Source organism: Caloenas nicobarica, chromosome 23 (assembly GCF_036013445.1).
Source record: "Caloenas nicobarica isolate bCalNic1 chromosome 23, bCalNic1.hap1, whole genome shotgun sequence".
Classification (NCBI taxonomy): Eukaryota; Metazoa; Chordata; class Aves; order Columbiformes; family Columbidae; genus Caloenas; species Caloenas nicobarica.
The window spans coordinates 4434723-4458562 of NC_088267.1; the positions used below are offsets into that span (position 1 = coordinate 4434723).

The following is a 23840-nucleotide window of genomic DNA, read 5'->3' on the forward strand; positions in this document are numbered from 1 at the left end:
CCAAGGGAAGGGCCTAAGATTTAGCTCCGTGCTTTGGTTTTGGCAAAATGGGGATACAACTATTTAACACAAGACTATCAAGGTAACAATGTCTATGTAGCCCTTGGACAGCCCAAAATGAAAGGTGTTCAGAGACACCTGCAAAAAGTATTATTATTTTGTCCCTTTAGGATTTAATCAGACAAGAATCCAGTTCTAGGCAAGATTCCATGACACCTTCATTTTCATGGAAGAGTCAAGCAACTACGTAAAACCCCCAATATGCTATTAGAAAAGTGCAAACCATGATACCTGCAGTTTCTTTCCCCATGAAGAGTCACTCCACTCGGCTTATCGTTCTTAATTGCTCTAAAAGCAGCATCTTAAGTGATAGAAATACATGTGATTAAGCGTTATCTCCAGTTCAAGTACCAGTATCTGGAGCTGCCTCAATGTTAGTGAAAAAAACTAACAAGAGAAACAAGTAACTCATACAGGAATATCACAGTTCCAGTTAAGTGCATGATATTTTTTTTTTATACTGAGTACAAAAAATGCCTCTAATTAGCAAGACATTTTACTTTTCGTGCACAGTAACATAAAGGGTAGAAACTTGGAAAAACGAGCAACAGTTTGGTGTTAAACAACAGATACTCTCAGAGAAAGAGACGGAGCTTCGCTGTTACTGCTGCCAGTCTCACGGTCAAAGTGGTTTATTATGTCATTGCCAACAGGGACTAAAGATTTGCTCAAGTACACTAGTGGGAAAAAATCTGGTATTAAAAGCATGATACTGATTTGCAAGGAACATATTCCTTTGATGGCAGCAAAGCTGATTGGATTGTTATCTGTGAAGCCCCCAAAATAGCACCTTAATATTATTTAAATGAATTATCCAAACCAAGGCAGTGGCATTGCACTTCCACGGATGGGGAAGCGACTGGGATGCGGGACTCCAGATCAAAACTCCCTCATTCTTACCCCAAAACAACAGCCCCATTCAAGCTCTGCCAGGAGGACACGGCGTTTCCTCTTGTCCCGGGCCCGACAGAGAGTTTTGCAACAGATCTTTGACAGTTCTTAGGAAAGTTCAAGCCATCACTTGGTTTGGGGGTTTCTTTTGTTTTGTTTTTTTCTTTAAAAAGTAAGTTTACAAGTTTTAAATAGGTAATTTGAAAGTAAGGAGATGGTTCCTGTCTGCAGTCCCCAGCAAACCCAAGCCACGTAGTACCCAGCGGTGATGAGTAACGCAAGGGGCACGGACTTGGCCAAAGGCCTTTACAAACCAGATTAAAGAGCATTAAACATTAATGAGCTGCAATAAATCCATCAAGAGCCAGAGGGAAGAGACATTTTACTGCAAGAACTTTATTGCACTGCGTTCAAGTGCTGAACCAAGTGTCATGCCCATCGGACACGGGTCGCACCGACACTCCCCCAGTCGTGTCTACACCGCATGACAGTCGGCACTTTTCACTATTTTCCCTCAATTAAGGCTGCAGAGTCATAGTATATGAGAATTAGCACATCATAAATCAGAGTAAAACCAGGGGGAAGAATGTAAAGTTATACATATAGCATGTAAATTTTTTTAATTGTTCTTCAGAAGGGCTTGGGGTTTGGTTTTTAACCCAGCTCAACACCTTCTCCTCCAATCTGACTTCCGTCATCTGTCAAATCAGCTTTAACTACCAGCGTTTCATTTTACTAAAAACTTTTGATTTGCAAAAGGTTAGAACATTAGGCTCATAGCTCGCGAGGGGAAGGCAAAGGCCAGAATTAGGCAATTTCAGCATCATCTCCCTTCCGCAGGGACCCAGACATCACCAGATATGCGGTTTCCCTAATGCACGCATTGACATCACAAACACTTGCGCGGCTCCTTTATCTATTAAAGAAATCAGAAACGTTACACATCTTACAGGGAGGAAGGAACTCGGTACAACAATACAGCTCGAGTGAGGGCACAGCCCAAGTGCTGTGGAACGTGGTGTTTTCACCTCAATCACATCTGTTGGCACATCTGGGGCTTGACCAGTGCCATTCCTTTTTTGCTTAAATTTATAAATCCCTTCCAGGAACAGAATTCTAAAAAACTCATTACCTGTGTTCTGAAAGTGTTTGCGCAGTTAAGCTGCAGACCAAAAACAGGGAGAAATCCCGTGAAGGCAGTTCAGGTATCTGGAGGAGACTGGTACCAGTCTGCACCTGCTACTGGTGCAGAGCAACAAAAGCCTTTGGTGCTGCAGAGCAGGAGACTCAAGGACCCTAAACCTGTATTCAAAGCCTCCAATGGCTGAATTTTACAGACATAACATCAAGTTGAAAGCCTATGAGGTCCCTGCTGGGCAGGGCACTGAGTTAATGTGGGTTTGGTACAAGTAACCTGGCTGAAACTGCTTGTTAGGGGCTGCAAAATGACTTGTCTTGATTAATTCACTGACAACAGCAGTGGCCCCACAAATAGAACGTGGTGCCAGTCCACACTCCACAAATCAGCGTATTTATGGCCTGTCCACATAGGCATGTTGGTGTGTAACTAGAGATTCTCCCTCCTAAAGAGTCTAAGAAAAAATAACAAGGCAATCGGTGGTTAAACGGAACCGGACACGAGGGCTGGTCTGGGAAAATACCCATTCCGGGCTGTTATTCACGGACCGTGTTTGTGTGCATCCCATCGTTACCTCATGTGTGACATAAATGAGACCCTCCCTGCAAATCCTGATTTACTGAGTTCAGCAAGGCAGAGAAACCGGACAGCAGCAAAAAGCCTTTTCTTCTGCCTTACGAGAGATAAATTCATTTTAAGTCCTTATCTGAATTGCCTCGTGCTCATCTAGGACACTTTTGAACATCAATCTTCTGTCAGGATAGATCTTTCTAACTTCCAACAGAAAGACAATTGACATTTCAGCCAAATTCTTTGGGAAAAATAAGACTGACACACACATAAAATCACACACACACATGCAGACACACACTCTCTCACACAGTTAAAAACGTGATCTCCCACCAACCAGGAAAGGCCTTTAGCACATTGACCACAGATATTAGGCAGCGAGTCTTCCATTAAAACCCACCAGGAAGTTTTTTTCCCCACCTGCAGAGTCTGAACACCGAAAACATCCAGCACAGACACCAGCGGATCTCTAGAAAACGTCAGACTGCTCTCTCCCAGCACCAGCTGCCACAGTTCCCCATGGTTACAAAAAAAGGCAACTCCATTTAAAAGAATCCCATGGGAATGAGTGGATCAGGCCCTAACTGTGGGGTACTTTCCTCAAATCAAGAAAATAGTTTCTGCACAAGCCAATGCTCTGCTGGTTTTCCTTAGACATAAAATTTACTTTATTTCTTTTCTTAAAAAGTTAAAAATACAGAAGGTTCAGAAACTTATTTTCTCCTTGCAGATGTTCAAACTGCAGCTTAAGGAGAAAACAATCCTTCACTGAAATGTTTCTCTTAATATTTTTTTTATTTTTTTTTTTTTCAATCATCACCACCATTAGGACAGAGGTTGAGGAGCAATGACTCCACCACTAATTTGATGACGTAGTTTGATTCCAGATTCACATTTCCAGGTGCCAAGAGTCCAGAAAACAGCCATGCTAACTTCTGCCTTCGTTTGAGACTTTTTTTTTTATTGAACACAGCAGTGACCGTTGGCATCTTTGAAGCGTAATCGCATCTTAGGTCGGTATTTCTCAAGGTAAAGCAGCTGTTTGGAATTGAAAGCTCCCCTCCTTTTCCTAAAACAAAGAGAATGAAGGCTAACATCAATGGAAAAAGTATTGCTTCCATCACTATGTACATTCTAAGGCCGATTAGTCCTCTTTTCAAAGCTTTTCTCTATCCATAAAACAGTATTTTGGTTTGGTTCTGTATCCATCGACACTTTAAGGATAAACCAGACCAGTATATGTAGTTCATTACCTACATGCCAATATCAAAAATCAAAATGCAGTTAGCAGATTTCGGCATATTTTCTTGGATTGGGAGAGTTTATTTCCATCATCAGCATTAGTCACTGAACAACATCAAGGTCACCCTTTCCTTGCAGATACATGTGCTACTTACTAGCTAGGAAACAAAGACCATGACATTCAGACACAAATATATAAGAGGTTCTCAGAAAAGAGCTTCTGAGTCTAAAAGGTACCATACCCAGGAGGAGAAAAAAAGGAATTTAAGAAAGGAAAAATTCAGCAGGATCTGTTGACAGCAATAGAGTTTACAAAGATAACTGAAGACCCTGGGAATCCATCAAAGGACGAACTGCTTTTTTGGCAGAGCTCATTCAACATAAGCTTACCTGCTGGGCTTCATTTCAAGATCTGATGTTATCACTAAACCAACAGAGCTCTGCAGGCTCATCCTTTACCAGTTTTGTTATTTTCCAGACAGGAGGTTTCTGACATCTCCTGGGTGGATTCCACACTCACCCACAAAACCCGTGTGCTCACCTAATCGCTGTAGAAATTCTACATGGGGGCCCAACCTCACTCCAATTTGTTTGTTTTTTAAATTAGAAGCAATTAGTCCATGTCCAATTCATACACAATTTTTACAGCCCCAGCCTAGACTTTGTTTTCTCCCCAAGTCCAAAATCTTTGAGTCAATGGCTTAATATATAAGCTAATATTAAAAAAGAAAAAAGATCAACTTTTAATCCTCAACTCTGAACAGAGGAAAGGGCACAAGCCTCAGCGTTAATGTCAAAGTCATGCCTGTTATTGTCAGGATATATCTGCCAGAAAAGCAATCAGAAATCTAATCAACTTTTTTGAAGACGCATGCTGTCCAAATACAACATAAACTGAGAGATTCTGGCGAAGGAGGAATTTTAACTTACTGCCTTATAAACTGAACTGCATCTTCGTACTTCATTCCACATTCAATGAGAGCAAGTGCAACCAGGACAGGAGCCCTAAAGGAAAAAAAAAAAACCACACCACAACAGTATTTAAGGAAGAGCTGGAGGAAAAAATATATCAAACCCCTCAAAACACAGCAAATTAACCTCTAAGCAAATAGCTGAAGTATTTTCTTATTAAGCATTATCTACAGAAAGACATTTGTCTGCTGAGTACCTAATGTAAAATTTCTTTTAGTAGACAGCTCTGCTTTCAACACACGCACAAAAAATAAAAATCAATAGCTCCTTAGTGTTTGAGACATGAAACAATAATTCTAGATTTTTACACTTTCTCATTTCACTATAACCTAATTTTCTCCTTTGCTAAAACAGGTAATACCTCTTGCACGCGTTTTGCTTCTTATCACACTGTAGATTTAGTTATATGTGAGCCAGATCTATGAAGCACTGAACAGGTGACTGATACAGACAAGTTGTACTCGTGGCTAAACAAAACCAGAGTTCGGGAGAAACAACTAGCACCGCCACACTGCGCCCGCATAAACACAATTATTCACTTTCCAAAGGCAACAATTTGAAACTTCAAAAGTCGCTTAAAAATCCTGTCTCTCTTTACTATAGTTGGAGTTCAATTCCCCACTACAGGTAGGCGGTTTTCCAGATTAAAGCAAAATCTGGACAGCTCTTGCTTTGCCCTCTGCCAGAAGCAGCCTGAGAACAGCAAAAAGGTGTTTGGTGAGGAACAGACACACAAGTTTATGTGACATACAGATGCTGCTGGCACCCGTCAGCCTATTACTATGAAACAAACAGGAGAGTTGAAAATCACTTGAGTTACACGTGGCCACCTTCCTAAGGATGTTCCTCAGATAAAAATAGAGCAGAAATGGAGAAACAAATGTTAATCACCTTGGGGGTTTGGCTCTTGTGTATTTAAATATTGGCTATTTCTCCCTCTACCTTTTTATTCCCCCATCTCTTCTTCTCTAGAGGTGGAAATCTAAGAACTTGCTGCACTCCAACTCCGTGCTCACTTCTTTAATCCACCTTTCTTGCCCACTTATTCATATCCTTAAATATTAACAGTCCCAGGGTTATTGCAATACTAACGCTTAGGCTCCATTTCCTCTTAGCCCATAAAATAAACATAACATTCAGAGATTACATTAGGGAATATGAATGTAGCATTAAACTTGCCCAAATCAGTCCTTTTTTTAATTTCGTCTCGAAAGGAAGTTCTTCCCAAAGAAGGAAGTTACATTTTCAGTGGTGAGGAGAGAAACATCAGTGTGCACGTGAGCAAGAAACACAAGCCGAAATCTCCGTACCACCGAAGTGAGGCCACTTTAGAGTAAGAAAGTAATTGAACTAGTTTTTCTAAATGCTTTTTTCCCACCACCAGTTGAAAACAGGAGGAAATCTAAAACCAAAACAAACAAAGCCAAACAACAAACCTGTACAGCCTAAGAAATCAGACTAATCAGGCAGATTGCATTTTTCAAGCACACATTTTACTGTTTTAGCACAAAGACCTATACTTGGAAATTAACAGCAGCTCTAACTGCTCATGTTGTTTGTGATTGACAGAGGTGTTCTGAATAATCTCTCCAGGTTTTTGCTCTTATCCTTGATTAGAGTTATGAAATTACTGAAGATTTTTAAGCTGCAATAAGTCTCTCTTGCTTTAACAACACAAACTTGATGCTGCTGCTTTAAAATGTTATTTGGGAGAAAACAGAGAAATTGGCATTTTCTTAACACCTTCCATGACATGCCTCCCAAGCAAATAAATTAACTTTAAATTAAAACAAGACAGCAGGATACTGACCTTCCCAACCCTGCAACACAGTGAACAGCGACACAGCATCCAGGCTCATCACGAAATTTGGTTTTTACCAGGTTTAGCCAGTCATCAACTATCTGATTGGGGGGTGGTGCTCCATCATCGAACGGCCAGTCCTTTGAAGGAAAACAGACATTAGCAACGTGAATTTCAATCTGTAACCAGGACCGGGGAAGGAAGATATTGCATTCAGCAAGAAGTGCCTATTACACTAACAGTGCTATAGTTATTTTTCTGGTCGCACAGAAGTTTGCAAGTCAATATCATAATGCAACACTAAATGTTTAACAACCACTTAATTGTGCTTTTCAATAAAATCTCAATAAAACTCAACACCAACTCCTTTGTAGTATAGAATTTTTTAGAAAAATAGCTGCCCTTGAAATCCCATTTTATTAAAAACATGTAAAAATCAATAGACATTTCAAATAAACATGTGAAAGATGAGAACTCTGTAGACTTTTGCCTGCGGTTGCGTCAACCTCTTTAAAATACTATTTGTACCACAGACTCTGTACAGAGGAGAAGCTGCTTCCCAACAATTCAGGGGATCAGCAGAGGAGAAAGTATTTCACAGCTCCTGCTTGTCCAGCTGCCATGAATCCAATAAGCAGGACAGTCAAGATTACCTGGCTATTTTCAAATATATATATAAAAAACAAACAACATTCACAAGCAAAAAAGCAGAGTGCTTAAACAAAGTCAACAACTAAGCAGCATTCACAAACACATTTCTGCCTATTCAAGGGGTAGCCAACATTTAAACCCTGCAGGCCACATTTAATATCAGCAACCCGGCCGTCAATCAGAATTCCATGCGAGAAGGTGCCCATTTTCTCGAGGTCACAGCTCTCTCCTGGAACCCGAGCTAAGCAGGGTACTACATGTCCTGTATTACAAGACCAAGCACAACATCACATGCTGTTCAAGCTCCTCAGACGCAGGGAGTGCTGCAGAAAGAGCACTCCTGGATGCGAGGGGAAAAAAACCACACTCTGGTTATTTAGTACTTTCCATTAGACGACTGCAATGCATTTTATAAGAGACTCATAGCCAGAGTTTCATATTATTCAACCTCTCCAAACGGCACAACTGCTTTGAAAGGAACCCTCTTCTTCCCTCTTTGGCTAGAAACAAGTCTTTCATGGAGTACCTTAAGAACAGATTAACAAGAAGTAATGTTGTCTGAAGCCTGAAAGCAGCACGCACAAACTCTGAGTAGAACCAAAGGTGAAAAAAATTACAGATTCTAAATGTTGAAAGGCACTTATTGCTACCCCAGTACTTCCTGAGTGCAAGTGCAGCTTCACACAGACCTCACACATTAGCACTTCAAAAAGCTGTATCTCGGACCTCCAAAACCAAAAAGCTTTAAGTTACTGAAATGACTTTGTGTGTGTTTAATTCAGAACGATACACAAAGTCTGAAGAATACAGAAAGCTCTTTTTTTTTTTTAAATAGCAAATGTGAAATGAAAAATATCTGGGGCAACACAGCAAAACGAAAGACTACAGGAACAAGATGCTAAAGTAAAACTTGTTCTTTCTAATAAAAGGCTTTTACGAGATTTTCCACTCAATCACATACTGGGAGCTCTATTATTTTAGGCCCAGTGTCATCCGCTGTCCCAGGAAGAGATTATGGGCTGCCAAGAGAAGAGGCATTACCCACTGCAAGATGCTTTCATTTGAAACTGCCTCGCAAAGAACAGGATTTACATGTCAGTTCTGTGGCCTAGTTTTGGATTAAATTAAATCCTTTCCTTTGGACCCAAGGCAGGTCATGCATTGCTTTAGCTTACATGGTAACCATCGTGTCCACACAACTCCTGTGCTGGCCTGAATTAAGGACAATTGTCATTTCCCCACAGATCATCGCCTTCCCAGGAATGGCACAGCGCTGCCATTAAATTAGCACTGATAAAACACTGCTGCACGGGATGCTGCCCACAACAAGGAGCAGAATAATTCTGTGACCAGAGGAGCAATTGCAGCAAAGTTTTGCATTCGGGTGGTGGCCGCTCCAGAGAGCACAAAGCATAAAGTCTGATCTAGGGATGAACGGTAATGAAGGACCGATAGAAGAACAATGAAACGTGTCTTACATCCTGAAGATGAACAAAACTATCACGGCCTCCTCGACTGACAGCCAGTGCAAAAATACCTCCAGAAAAAAGAAAAAATCCTACCAGTTTTTCCAATGTGGCATTTTTATGTTACAAGACCTCACACATGAACATAACTGTAAGAACTGCAGAAGCCCACAGAAACTAAATCCATCCCCGCCTCCTGGATTTAATCTCTGTTGATAAACACGTGCATGCAATAGTACTACTTCAAACATGGAATATCTAAACCTCCCCTTTCCCACTGTGCCATCTGCCAAAGCAGCTCTCGAGCTGCCACATTCTACCCATCTTGCCAGCACGATCCTCTATTATGGCATGAGAACAAGCTTTGCGAAAATGCTCTCGTTTTCAAGGGTTTCACTACGCTTTTGACCTCAACCATTTTAAAATAGACACTAATCTCTCTCAGGCTGTGTTTTTAATCTTAATGTTATTTTTGCAAGCAAATATTAGCTTTAAATAGTGACGTGTTATTTTCCTCAGCCAGATGGCAATTCAACACATATCTGAGCAGCACCAGGACTCTATTCTGACAAAGTGTGCATTTGCAGGAAAGAAACTATACAGGAGATGGTCGCATTGGTGACCAGTTAAAACTTATCTCAAATATCAGGACACTATTGCAATACAGTAAATTACTAAGACAACCTCATGACTGGGATCATCAGGATCAGTGATGGTATTAGCAGCAAACCTTCCCTGTCACCTCCTGCCTTCTGTTACCCTTAACAGATGCCTGGTGGATTTCTCTCTCTCCTGCTTTGCCTCCTGCAGAAGCAGAATACTAAGAAGAACTGGTACGTACCAAACACAGAGAGGCTGGTTAGCAGAGGCAAACGTGTACAGATACAAGACTCCTGCGTGTGTCACTCAAAGCGAAAGGCTCTCCAACAGAACGGTGCCCAGAAGAGCTGGCGGAAACATCACTTCCAGGTTTTAGAAAAGCTTCCTCAAAAAAACTGCTTTCGGTTCAAACCTAGCCAACACCAAGCTTTTACAGTTTCTTGAGAACCAAAACCCCCAAACTATTTCAGAAGACACTGGCCATGGACTGGAGAAGGGGAATTTTGCCCGCAGCTGCAGGAGCAGGGGTCGGCGGCCACCCCGGCAGAGCCGGACATCTGCAAAACTGCCCTAAGTCTTCTAGGAAGAACTCAGATCTCAGCTCTGGCACAGGAACACAGAAATACGCTAAGCCTCAGCTTAAATCAGGGCTCTGAGGGCTTCCACACCAGAAGTTTAATCCTTCCAGTCTCTGGCACCCTCAGGAGTATCACAGCTAGATGTTTCACAGCAGCATGCCTGAAAATACTGCCATGCCCAAGTCCACGACAGCTCTAGAGTGGGTGAAAATGCCCTGGGAGCACTGAGAGCCCTGTAATGCCTGATTTTTCCAACAACACCGAGGCCCACGTGGCTGCCTGGAACTGCAGTAAATGCTTACTGGGGCCTGGAGCCAAGGAACCTGACTGACCTGTACTCAGAGTTTTCACAGCTATGCCAGGATACAAGTTCTTCTCCTAATGGAAAACTGCAGAAGTTTTCCTCTGACTGAGCCATAAAAATCAAGAGGCAATAGAAGACTGACTACCTGCAACAAGAAGGTAAGATGCAGTTTCCAGCCTCACAACAGAATATTACTCACTCCGGCAAAATAAACTGATGATATCTAACACACTATCATAATTCAGAAGTATTGCCTGGAAAAATACCGCCTGCAAGCTTAGTATGAGCACACACCTATTAAAAAAACCTCCCCTAAAACACCAAACAATGCTAGATGATATGGTCAGACAGTTCTCGCTTAATGTTAACTCCGAGTAGCAGTTCAGGAATTCCACCTGCTGACCAGGGAAGCCACCAGCAGCCAGGCTGCGTTTGGGGGTGACCAGTGATGAGGTTTTCAATCACCATCCTGCTACAGCCCATATCAACATGCCAGCTATAGGCTCAAAAGGTGGCATTTTTTGAAAGACTGAGAGAAAAGAGTTTTATCTGCATCCTGAGAAAGTCAACAGTACAGTCAAAAAGTGCCGTTCCTACAGAAAAGGACCAAACCGAGTTGGATGAACCTCGAGGCTGAACATTGGTTTAGTATCGACCCAGTCACTAAAGGCAACCAAAATATCTCAAAAAATCCAGAAATCCCAGAACAGACATTTCTAAGTGCTCAGGCAATAGTAACAAATCAGCAAGTACCTTTCACAGAAGTACAGCGAGTTTCTCAATACCATCTTTATCTGACACAGGGGATCGCATCGCTTTTGGCCAATCTGAACCAGTCGTGAGCTCTTGCCCAAAGCTCAAAGGCCACCCCCGCACTTCTAGACAAGTGATTTCTCATTTTTAGACAGTTTTAAAGGCAACTCACTAGAACCTGGATTCCTTCTTTTTCAATAGGAGCTTGATTATAAGTGGCATCACAAACTCGCACCAAGGTTGTCACTCCATACTTCTTCAGCTCCTTTAAGAAGAAGAAAAACATGTGAGCACACAGACAGAGTTAAGAATTAAAGAACTTTTTCATCAGCTACAACGCTCAACATTTTACACAGATGGTGGTACCGTGACTATTGCACAGCTCCCAGGTGACTGCACAACAAAGGAGCAAGGAGGGTTTATGGTCGGCATTAGGACAAGGGTTACAAGTGACAGGAATAAAGGTGAAATGCCTCTGAATTCTTCTCCGGGGAAATGTCAAGGTGGGAAAAAATGCATATATAAAAGTAAAATTAAAATAGCTGCTTATATTCTCCATGCATCTTCTGCTTCTCTTTAAATAGAAGCCTGAAGCTGTTCGCTTCAGCCAGTGTTGACATTTTGAGGCAGGGAGGAACAGAACACACACAACCCACCATACTCCAGCTTCCTTGTAATGCACTATAAGTAGCACGTTGTGCTAGGTAAATAGTCAGAAGATCAAACAAAAGCTGTTCCAGCTCATTCTGACGGTTCATACCGCAAGCAGAATTTCCTCTCATGTTTGGACTGAATCACTATTAACTTCTAACAATTAGCAATAATATATACTCCAGAGTCAAGACTCCTGAAAAAGAAAGACAATCCACAACAATGCGGGGGGAAAAATAAAGACCAAAAGAATGTGGCTTTCATACAAAATTAACCACTAATATCTGAGCGGACTCATAGGGAAGAGCACACTGGTGGATGATGGAAGTGTGTTAATAGCCACAGTCAGCCATCAGTATCAGATAACAAATCTCTTTGGAATGAAAAAGATCTGCATATGCAAGATAAAAGTCCTCTAGATCTAAGGGCACAAAGATACAGCAAGTCTGGAGCAAACTAGAATGCAGAAATACACTGTACTACTGCTTCTCCAAGGATACTGTCACTTTTTCAGAAAACTGAATACAGAAACTAGGAGCATATAAAGAAAGAAGGATGGTACTTTATTCGGCTGCCTTACCTCTACGAACTTGCTGAGGGTTCCGTCGGTTGGGTTGTGAGTGATCAGGAATCGCATACTCTCATAAGTAATTTCCACGGGGGCCGGACGGTTCATAATGGCAAACAAAATGTGCAAGGGGCCAAAAAAAAAAATTAAAAAGAAAATCGATAGCCTTGGAAACGTTTCACAGCAGAAAACATTAAAAAGACCACTAAAATGCCTGGGATTGATCAGAGCTTGCTTTGATGTGTTTGTTCCTTAAAGAATTCACTTCTAGAAAAGCAGGTTTGCTTCAGAATCCACTTAAATTCAACTTCGGCCTCAATTACTGCAGGTGGTATCCTTCAGACTCCAAAAATTCTGACTACATGCAAGACTAGGCAGCCTGTTCTACATTTAGGCACTGGTGGGGCAAAAAAGTAAGGGCGGATTTTCTCTCCACTTTGTTTTCTTGATGCTTAGTTTTGCTAGAGTCAGTAAAAGGAATATGCTTCCAATGTGCAGAAGATATCCCATATATTTGAGTGTGTTCGCTGTGTCTGGAGTCTTCAAGGCAGAGTAATTATGGCACGTAGAACCCCCTGCGCTCAGCTCACTTGTCAGCCAGGGTGCTGTGCTGGGCCTGGCAGAAGTCTGCCCTCACGCTCAGAATCGCCATAAATGTGTGACGGAGATTCCAACAGAACACCTAAAGAGAAGAAGAAAAATATCATTTAAGAGGGATTGTTGCTTCTGCTTCCAGAAACACCAAATATTGACCCTCCTAGCGAAACTCATAGGTAAGACTATGGTTAAAAAAGCAAACAAAAATCAGCCTTTACCGGAGTCTCAATAGGAGTAATCCCGAATATTCTTTCGGCACCGAGAACGCTCTAGCCCAGGGACACGGGACTTGTTGTAAGTGCTGTTCCTGGCTGGCAGGCACCAGAATGGAGAACAAGGAAACCTTTCTGTGCTCTCCACAGCCCCTCCCTCCCAAACAGGTGCCCTGGAAGAGGAGAAAATAGCCCAAAGCCACGTACACGCTCCAAAGTGGCTGTCGGTACAGTCATACCTGTTTGGCTTAAGCCCAAATATGTACAAAATATTGTTGGTATGACTTTATGTTCTGAACAAAATAAGCAGTACAAGCAGAAATAAGGGTATAACTGCCATCTATTTGAGCTTTCGCTAGCAGATAAATTTCCCCGACATTTTACCACCGAACGCCCAACAGCAGTAGGGAGATACCTCCCGAAATCAGTCCTTTCAAAAGCAACCAAATGGTCATTTAGCACTAATAACTTTTAATTATTCTCAGTCTTATCTATGTTTACAGGTTAGAGCATTAAGACAGCGGCAGCTTCCAGTCCTAACACATAGGATTCAAAACAGACGTGTTTCAGCAACAGGAATTGAAGAGGGAACAATGGAATTCTACCACAAAGCTTAGAGGGATGAAGATGGAGCTATCCTAAACTAGCTCAACTCATGTAAGGCTGAAACACTAAATAAAAAACGTGGCTTTTCACTGTGTTTAAAAAGCACAAAGCCAAAGAATCACTACTGCCACTTCTTTTTCAAGGAAAAAGTTTTAAATCAGCCGAATAAAATCCGAACTAGTAGCCAGAAGTCACAAACCTGCAACTCAAGCAGAAAGGTCACCGTGGCACACTGGAGTGAGCACAATTAGGGAAAAACACACATGCATGGAAGTTCACACCCCAAACTGCTGGCGCGCTCAACGTTTTAATGAGATCCTCACTTTAAAACAGTCAAATTAAGTACTACAAAATTATCTTTTTCACTGACATGAAGTCAAAAATCACCCAAAGAACAGCAATTATTTCCTTAAAGAACAGCTTTCAATGCCAAAAAAATACATTAATTAGGTTGCCAGAGGCAAGAACAAAGATGTTTTCAATAACCTCCCCCGACCTCAACGCAGTTCTTCCTCTGAGTGACTGAAATACAAATTTCAAAAATGAATCCTGGAATATTTTATCAGTGTAATGACTACAGGATTAAGTCTCACTCCAGATGGAAGCCTCCCATCTAAACACATCATATTCAAGTCCCTACACTTGTCAATTCTTGCATATTTGTCACAATTTTCTCATATATACTACCGAAACTCAAAGGATTTGTTAAAATGTATTACAGTCTGCTACAGCTACGATGTACCACAAACAGAATGACTAAAGTTACAGCATCCATGTGTGTTCGACACTTGTAAAACTTGATCCAAGAAAGTCTTTTTTGGGCAAATATTGGCCTGTTTTCCCCCCATTTGAAAATCCACTCTGGTTCTGCAGACTCACATTACAGAGCAGTTTCAACACTAACCTTTGAGGACCTAACAAGGTCACTAAAAAAAAAAAAAAGGCGGTCAACAGATCTTGGCATAGGAGATCAAAACTTAGATCCAGAGTACCAGAGGCTTACAGCATTACAAAGTACACCGTCACAAAGGGAAGAGCTATTGTGGCATATTTAAACAAATTCTTTAAACATTTTTCTTTTCAGCACCAATAATTGGGTTGGAAGAGCCTCAACCAGTGCTATTTGCACTGTGAGTTGTATCGCATCAGGTCATCATCGTTATGCTTCTCCTCCCTCAACCAAATCAAAGAGGGAATTTCAACCCAATTATTTTAAAAGTCTCTTGTAAAAACTATTTACCAAGTAATTATGAAAGTACACATAGGGATGACAAGTTCCAGTAAATTAAGTGTGGCAGGAGGAGTCACCAGCTCCGGTCCTGCTCTCAGACCTGTCCTTGGTCAACTGTCCTTGGCCAAGCCACTTCCAGCAGCTCAAGTCATCTGCAGAACAGGAACGACACCATCTTACCTTCCCCAAAGGAATATTACTGAAGCATTTAATTAGCTAATAGCTAAGGAGTGATTAAAAACATAAAGCACTGTATTTAAGTCTGAAAAGTGATTTCCAGAAGGATAAGAAGTTTAGGTAGCACAGAACCCTATTTTTAAAAGTTTGGCTACTGACACATACATTTCTTCCTCCTGTGGCTTTCAACTACTCACTGTTAAGCTAAAGTTTAAAAAGAAAAAACAGGCTTCTAATTAAGAAAATTAAAAGCAGAAAAATCCCTATTGTCTACAATGTCTGATCTCCCCAAGTAAATACTTTAGAATTTCTTTCTCCCTGTCCTAGCGAGAAAATTTGCACTTCAAAATCCCAAGAGAACTGAGCGCTATCAAATGAAGGCTAAATAGTAACCAGGCCTATGCACAACATAAAACAAGAAAGCATTTTTTTCAGCCAATTAACCTTTAACTTTTTATACTTAGAAAGTGAGATAGCACATGGAGAAAAACCAAAAAGTTACTACATGTTTTACGTGGCTGGCCTCAGAAAGGGAGGAGAAGCATCCAACGTGTCAACGCTACGAATGAGGCGCAATAACTCCATCAGGAACCTGAGGAGGAGGAAAAGCAGAGAAAGCAGCACAAAAAATCCACTCACGCACCTGAAAAGAACTAGATATGCTTGGGACAGTTCCTGATGCCGTTTAACTTAATTATCAGGGAATAATCATCAATCAAGATGTCTTATCTATACAATCAAGTTTAGTGAGCTGCGACGGTCTCTGCACCTACAGACAGGACTAATTTCAGTTTAACTAACAGCACTGTGAGCTCCCCATCCCTCATGCTCACACAGCAAAGAGCTTGACAAAGCCTAATGAGGCCAATTTGAGAAGAATGTCTTTCAAAATGCTACAAACATGCAAGAATGTGCTTAAAATGTAAGCAAGGGGCACCCCTATTAACCAGCACAAATACATCAGGGTGATTAACTAATTAAGAGAGAACAGTTAAATGAATTCCTGACTTGACAGAAACTTCGCTCGAGATTGCCTTAAATAAAAATCCAACACACCTACAATATTCAATTCGCCTCCAGTGGCTGCCTCGTCTATCATCACATTGACTCCTAAATTAAGTATTTCAATAGGGCAAGTCGCTTGTTCTCCTGCACCGAGCCTGTGCGAGTCCAAGGAGACAGGTCTAATGAAAAACAAGTAATAACGTCCAAAGGAATTCCTAGTGCCACCATCTCCTTCAAAACACATGGTGAAAAGCGCTGCCTGAGCTACGCGGAGACAGCGAAACAGCTTGGAACAGCTGCAGCTTCCAGAGATTGCAAAACAGGGACACCTTCGGAAAGGTCACTGGGATAAGCTTTCAAAATAACTCAGCGCACAGGATGCACAGCAGAGCCCGCTAATTTGTCAGTCGGTATGAAAAGACCACTGCAGTGTTTTGAAAAGCAGTATTTTGAACCCAGCTCAACTAATTTTGCTCCTGTTAAGTGGAAACCCACGTTTGATGTTAATGAAGTTAGGTCACAAGCTGTTGATTTTTTCCTCTTTTATAAAACCTCGTTCTGTTTGCATTCACACGTGTGAAACCAGCACCACAGGACAATGACGATACCCAAGTCGATCCCATAGAAATTGCCACCCTGGTAGGACACGGGAGCCCGGCCGGGCTCTTCCTGGCACTGCGTACGTCACATTTCACCTCCCCTTCCTGCATTGCCCCGCTGAGTGACCCACATTCTGCCTGTTCACTATCAAAACGTCCTGTTTCGTAGGAGCACGAGGTGCTTTTCAAGTGAAAGAATTCACCAAGACCTCCAAAACGAGCCTTAAAGCGGCAAAAATGCACATTAGCAAGAACCAAAGCAACCATCTTTTACAAAATATACTCTCCTAGTATACAGAGAAAAACTCTGGAACTAACTTTCTCGGAAAAAATTCTTGAGCGCTCTCTGAAGGAAGCTTGCTCAGAATGACACGTGCCTAGGGAGGGGTGAGGTCAGAAATTGTGCTGTTCCACCCTCCCCGGCGCGGAGCTGACAAGTTCTGTGGGTGACTCACTCCTTTCCTTTCGCGCTAACCCAGTCACTCCATCCTAGGCTGTAAAACTGAGGGCAGGAGATAGAGATCTGCCTTTGCTAGGAAAAAAAAAAAAAAAGTCCAGATTAAAGAACTCTCAACTTAAAAGTGACACATCAGGAAACCCAAAGAGTTGTCAGATGTACCGCATGAGACTACTCAGCAAGAGAACAATCCTGCAGCAAAACTCAAAACTGAGTAATACGCAAAAAAATTTAGCCGCCATCCCCTCAATTTGGGTGAGGTCAAACCGCTACACATCCAACACAGGCACTGATGGACAGAGCTCAGTGTCCTGGCGCTCGGCAGCGGGGCGTGATTAGATATAGCATTGCCTCTTGCGGAAAGAATTGATAGGCACGTGTGCTTTACGCTACAGACCTTCCTTTCCTTGAGACAGAACCTGCTTCATAGTTAAAAATACTGTTCTGACACTCCGGATTTTTTTGAACGCCTTCCCCACCCACCACTTGGTTTTTAAAATCCCTTCAGAGGAGACATTTGAATGTTATTTGCATACCATGCCCAAAAAGTTTAGAGTTACTAAAAGTGTTTGGAGTCAAAACCAAAAGGCCTTGCTAAGAAAAAGAAATTTCAGCTATTACCCTGTTTAAGTCTCCGAATTATATTTAAGTAAAATCCAAAATTACTTTAGAGAACAGTCCATGAGTATATGACATTAATAACTGATTCCTACAAGGCAGAATGCTGAGTTGTCTGAGCTGTATCAACTGCTGGTCTTTGAAAACACGGTCCTGCTGGATCGTCAGCTTCCCTGACAACTCAGACTGAATATTCTCACACTTTAAGATGAAGTATCAAAAAATACCCAAAAACCCATTAAAAAGTCAAGCAGGACTTAAAAGCAACTTAAAAAAAATCACACAGCAACAGGGATATTATTCTATGAAGTTACAGAGTTGAATTGCTTGCATCTTACTCATCTCACTTATTTGAATTTGCCATGTCCGTCTGCTGGAAAAACGACTTAGTGGAGAGTTGGCTCCTGTTCCACGCTCCTGCGGCACCTGAATTCAGTCTGACAACTGAAACTGAAGCTCACCAATAAATCTCACTGCATGTCCACAAAGTCTCTATTGTTCAAACCCACAGTCCATTATTTCGAGCAGAGCTAGACTTTCAGTGTAAGGCACCAAAAAGAATTTAACTTTTTAGTATGGAACAAAGAAAAACAAGGGGTAACAAAAAGGTACACGTAATAGCGACCTGGATTGAGAGCAACCCAGCATCTCGAGTGTTACAACAGCAAAAAGGATCAAGAGATTTAAGACTCTGTTACCCTTTCACAATTAGCAAAATGAGACACAAGATGATACCAAAGTCTACAGCCACTATAGTTATTTTATGATATGCATCAGCCTGGCCTAAAGAGGTGCCAGCATGATCTAGCACTGCAATTCATATGTGCCAAAAAGAGTAACTTCTAGGCCAGAATCTCAGGCCATTAGGTCTATTTTTCAATGTTTAGACAGAGCTGCTTTAAACCTGCAACTCTTTTAACAGGCAAATAAGCTGTCAAACTAATCCAAATACAACAGACAGCACAGAGCTAGTTCAGTAACAGTGTATCACCGAAAACATGTTTCCTCTTCCAAAGACATAATCAAAACGCACAACCTACACCATCTACAAAAATTATCTGCTACACTATCTCAAGGGCCACATCTTCAGCTGTGGATCATCCTCCTGAAAGCAAGGACAGATTCGCGCCCGTCTGCTCTCCCTCGCAGCCTCCCAACAGTTAACAGCACACATTCCACTGCCGGGCAAAGTCCAGCAGCAAGAGCGAGGAAACCGGCTGCGATCACAGTTCAGCTCCACTCTGATAGAGGAAGAACATTTAAATACTGCTGCGTGGAAGAGAACGATGGCTATTTGCAGGTGATTAAACCTTAAGTCAATCTCCTATGTTTATGGGAGATGTACCTAAAAACAATCACGAGCCCCTATGCAATAAGGCAAACCCTCCTGGCTGTGCATCCATATGGACGCAGCTCCTTACTCCTACCTTAACTTTGACTGATCTTTTCTTTCCAACAGTTGAGTTCATTAAGTACTTCTACATGTTGAGTCATAAGGAGATAGAGTTTTCTGGCTGCTGCTAGTGGTGGGTTTATCTTTTTTCTTCTTTAAATACTAACTGCAGTTCTGAGTCAGACCCTGACGGGTTCATTTTGGGAGTTTTGAAGCGAGTTTCCATTTATACAGTAGCCTTTAAAAGCCAACTTTCTGCCTTGCTCCTCCTCACACAAACCGACCAGCACACAGCTGCCCTGAGAGAAAAAGCAGATTGTGACTAATTACACCGAGGAACATGAGGAACCATCACCGCAGCTGAGCAGAGGCCACTTCTAGGATGATCCCCACACTGCAACACCTCCCGACCTGCAGCCTCGCCTGTGCCCCACATCCCAAACCTCCAGCTCTCAATTACGAGGGTTCCTCACCCAACAAATCACGCCCTAGGCAGCAAACCACAGCCGTTCCCAGTAAGTACACCACTCCCTGTAGGTCACTCCTAATATCCTCGGCACCACCAAGCACTTTCTTTACCGCTGCCTTGGCCAGACTTCATCAGCTCCCCCTTCCAGCCCGGGCAGCTCCAAATCCCCCAGGACAGCCCTTTATCTACGCAACCCTCGGCATTCGCAACCCTACCCCCACTCAAACCCCAGGAAAGCCACCACATCCTGGACACCCTTCCTTCCCAGCTCCACGTGCCCCCTTCCAGACAGAGAATGATCCCCCCCAACACCACTCCCGGCTTCCCCTCCTCCGCTTTCCAGCCTAGATGCCAGATAAACTTGTTATCCTTTACAGACCTTCTCCAGGCCTAACACAAGGTAGGGCCCCTTCCCCCAAAACAACCCTCCCATCCTTTTGCAAACTCATCCCCCACCCATACATACGCACACAAATAATTAACAGCCTCTCCCACCAAACAAACCCCTCCAAATGCCCTCCATACCAGGCACAAGCAAGACTCTCCCCACTCACCCACGTCAACCCCTTATTTTCCCACTGTTGCAATCCTATAGGCAACAAACTCCCCTCTTCAACATCCCCCCCAAGCTCAGGTACAAAGCAGACTCTGTCCCCTAAATTGACCCTTTGGGGTCCACTCCTCCCAGCCCCACAGCTGAGGGAGGACCCTCCAAACCAGCCCTGCAGATCTTGGGGATGGGCACTGTAAATCAACCCCATCCCACAGCTGAAGAGGGACCCCCCCCAAACCAGCCTCGCAGGTCAAAATGCCACTAACCTTAATGTTAACCCCACAAAGCAGCCTGACCCCACAGGCAGGGGTTACAATCCTAAACCAGCCTCACCGTGGGGGTCCCTCGTACCAGCCCAATCCCACAGGCAGGGGGACCCCCCGCCAAAAGCATCCCCAAAGTGCAGGGAGGACCCCCCCAAAAGCATCCCCAAAGTGCAGGGGGGACACCCCCAGGCTGGCAAGCTGCCCCAGGCTTGCTCCTCAGGCTGAAGGAGCCCCCAGGCCCAGAAGGATTCCCAAAACAAGCCCCAGAGGTCAGGAAATCCCCCAGCCCAGAAGGACCCCCCTGAACCGGCCCCTCAGCCTGAAAAGAGCCTTCTAGACCAGCAAGGACCATCCAAACTACACCCATAGACCACGCAGGAGCCCCAGAACGCAAAACACCCCCCAAATCAACCGCGGGGCCTAAAACAGACTCTCCAGGCCAGGGAGGCCCCTCCAGTCAGAGGGATCCCCTCAAAACCTCCCCAAGGATCTGGGGGGGACCCCACAGGCCGCCCCGGAGCCACAGTCCCCCTTTCTCCGCAGCCGGGGCCCGCCCCAGGGCGGGGGCTCCCGCTCCCTCTCCTCACCCGCAGCCCCCCAGCTCCTCCCCACCGCGGCCCCTCACCCTGGGCATTGAGCGCGTCGGCGTTCTTCCGAACGGGCCCGGCGCCTCCCACACAGCGGGCCGGGAAGGAGCCGGGAGGAGGCGGGAGGGGGCGCGGCGGGCCCGGCCCGGTGGCGGCGGGGCCCGTGACGGGGCTGGGGCTGCTCGACCCAGTCCGGCCCGGCCGCGCCGAGAGACCCGAGAGCCCGCGCGCCGCCACACGGCCCCTTGCGCACAGGCCGCTCCCTCCCCGCCCGCGCCCCGTGGTACGGCCCGCCCGCCGCTGATTGGCACGGCCCGGCTCACACCCACATCCGGCATTGGTACGGTCCGCGCCTCGGCCCGGTTCAGCGCGCCGGGCGCGTCCACCCGCTGAGCGGCGGGGGTGCCCCGGGAATGCCGGCGAGGCACAAGCGGCACTCCCGGGGCTTGTCGTGCCGCTGCCGTGCGACGAGCCGGGTCCTGCTTCCCGTGCCGCGGGGAACACCTTCCTATATCCCGCTGTTGTTGGAACAGGCCCCCTCCCCCCAACCCGGAAAGAGGCGGGATTGGTACAGCCCGCTTCCCCCCCTTGGGCATTGGTATGGCCCTTCCCAGTGGGGCCCGGGGGCGGCTCGCCCTGCCCCGCCGGCGGTGTGCACGGCACGAAGCGAAACGCGCCGCCCTGCTGTCCCCAGTCCGCCTTGGTACGCCCCGCTCGCCTCCACCACCCCCCCGCCCTTCCGGCGCACTTGGACTGGCCCTCCGGCCGCACGTGTGCGCGGGCCGTTCCACGCCAGCACCCCCCCTAGCGCACAGCAGCAGTGGTACAGCCCGCTCTCCACTCCCCCCCCGCCCCGCGCTCAGTGGTTCGGCCTGCCCGCCTGTTCCCACGGATTCCGCTTCATCCGCCCGCACCGGGACCGCTGTCACATTTGTGACATTTGTAACGTTTTCTGCCCCAAAAGCTGCCCCGCGATGGGGAGCGGCTGTGAGGGACACCGAGGCCGTGCGGGCCAGACCCCGGGCCACGGCACCGGGCTGCTCCAGCCTCCCGGGAGCAGGAAAGATGCAACCACCGCAAGAAAATCACTGAAGCTCCCAAAAATCCCCCAAACCAGCAGGGTTAGCCCCTCCGAGTTCAGTTTATTAATCCCCTGTAACAACCAGAGCCTTCGTTTGGAGCCCCGGACAAACGCGGCCTTTTCTGCCAGCTGAGAGAAACACACAGGAGCAAAGGACAGAGGGAAGGATTCGTCCATGGAGGAAAAAACGGTGGGAGGACAGAGCAGGGATGGCCCAAAACACACTCGCTTCCTATTTTCAGCCCCTGGCTCCTCGGCCTGGCGCCGTCTGGAAGGAACCGCGTCCGTTTTAACACCCGGTGACTCTATTTTTGAAGTAGCCGGAGACTCTGGCCAAGCTCAGGGCTGCGCTGAATAATAACAAAGGAATGTCTGAGCCCCTTCACACAGTGAGCGGATCGGACAACGTGAGGAAAGAAGGTAGAAGTGACTCAATTTAGTGAAGTTACCAGCTAAGCAAAATGTCCAGGTTCACTCAGGAAGTGTTGGAAACTGGTCCCAGATTTCCAAATTTCCAGTCCAATAGCCCCATCAGGCAACCTTCCTCCAAAAACTGAAACATGCTCTAAAGGAGTCACACTCATTTGGTTTGTTTGTTTTTTCTGAAGTTCTTTGGGGAATGTGTCTATATCTAATGAGGAACAGGTCCAAAACCAATGGCAGCTGCCACCCAGAGCTCCAGGAGCAGAGGCTGTGGCATTTACAAGTGACGCAGCTGTGGGTAAGGATGAGACAGGGACAGCAGGGAGGGAGAGAGAGTCTCAATGGAAAATATGCAAGAATGACATCGAAGATACACAACAGGGGTGAAGGAAAAAGAGACGGTATGTGAATGAGGAGGGAAGCAACAGAGGAGCAGAGCAGGCACATGTATCAGGGACCCACCCAGCTCCGAAGAGCCACACAGCCATTGACCGAGTGACAGAAACCTGGGTCAGGTTGGGAATGGCACCTTGGAGGCACGAGGGACAGGACGAGGGTCACGCTGTGTTACCTGGGGCCGTCGGGGGCCACGTCTGTCCATGAACATCAGCTTGGGCTCAGCACGAGAGGGGCTGCTGCAGACAGCGCTCTGGTACAAGATATTGAGAGATCAAGTAAGAATCTCACACTTCTTTAATAAGCTAAAGTATATGGGTAATTCCACAAATTATAAAAGCTATTGTTCTCCCATGATCTCATGACAAATTATTAATAGAAGGCCATGTTTGATACTAACTTATGGAGCTGCAGTGCCCAAAAGGTATCCTGTATGCTAAATAACTGCTGCCTCCGCAAGAACAGAAACCCTTCACGTATGCAAACATCCTGACTGAAAAAAACCTTCGATGCCGCTTTGCTGGGCTTTAAGACTGTGCACACAAACCTTCCCCCCCAGCTTCACCCCAGCACCTCTAACTGGAGGTTCTTAACTGTTGATAATTGTAACCCACACGACCCTTTCTCTTCCCTCTTCAACGCTGCATAACGCCACCTGCCACACGAGAGTTCATTGTTCTCTCCGAAGTCCCAGCATGAGGCCAACGTGACAAGTACGCCAAGGGTTTGAGGCCCCAGCAGGCTCTGCCGGGCAGGGCTGTGAAAGCAGGAGGGGGCAGGCTCAGCTCCACACAGGCTGTGCTGCTTTACCGTGCCAGGCGGGGCGGTCGCGCTGCCCCTCGCTCGGTTCCCCCCCAAGCCCGGTCCCGGTCCCGGTCTCGAACCTCCGTCCCGCCTCCGCGCCGCCGCCTGGAGAAACCCCTGA

General features: G+C 45.1%; 1 protein-coding gene across 3 annotated transcripts; it reads right to left on the minus strand.

Annotated features, from left to right (window-relative positions):
- Positions 1-1327: 1327 nt before the first annotated feature.
- PTP4A2 (protein tyrosine phosphatase 4A2) lies at positions 1328-23794 on the minus strand. 3 transcript variants are annotated; one of them, XM_065650550.1, is made up of 7 exons: positions 23726-23794; positions 23091-23168; positions 12258-12927; positions 11199-11291; positions 6684-6814; positions 4832-4906; positions 1328-3728 (listed from the first exon to the last, which is right to left on the minus strand). In XM_065650550.1, exons 3-7 carry the CDS (start codon positions 12351-12353, stop codon positions 3620-3622), a joined length of 504 nt encoding a protein of 167 aa, XP_065506622.1. In that variant the 5' UTR covers positions 12354-12927; positions 23091-23168; positions 23726-23794; the 3' UTR covers positions 1328-3619. The 3 variants fall into 3 exon arrangements, with proteins under 3 accessions (XP_065506622.1, XP_065506623.1, XP_065506621.1); XM_065650551.1 differs by lacking the exons at positions 23091-23168; positions 23726-23794 and adding an exon at positions 21345-21424; XM_065650549.1 differs by lacking the exons at positions 23091-23168; positions 23726-23794 and adding an exon at positions 21054-21294.
- Between the last annotated feature and the right edge of the window lie 46 nt (positions 23795-23840).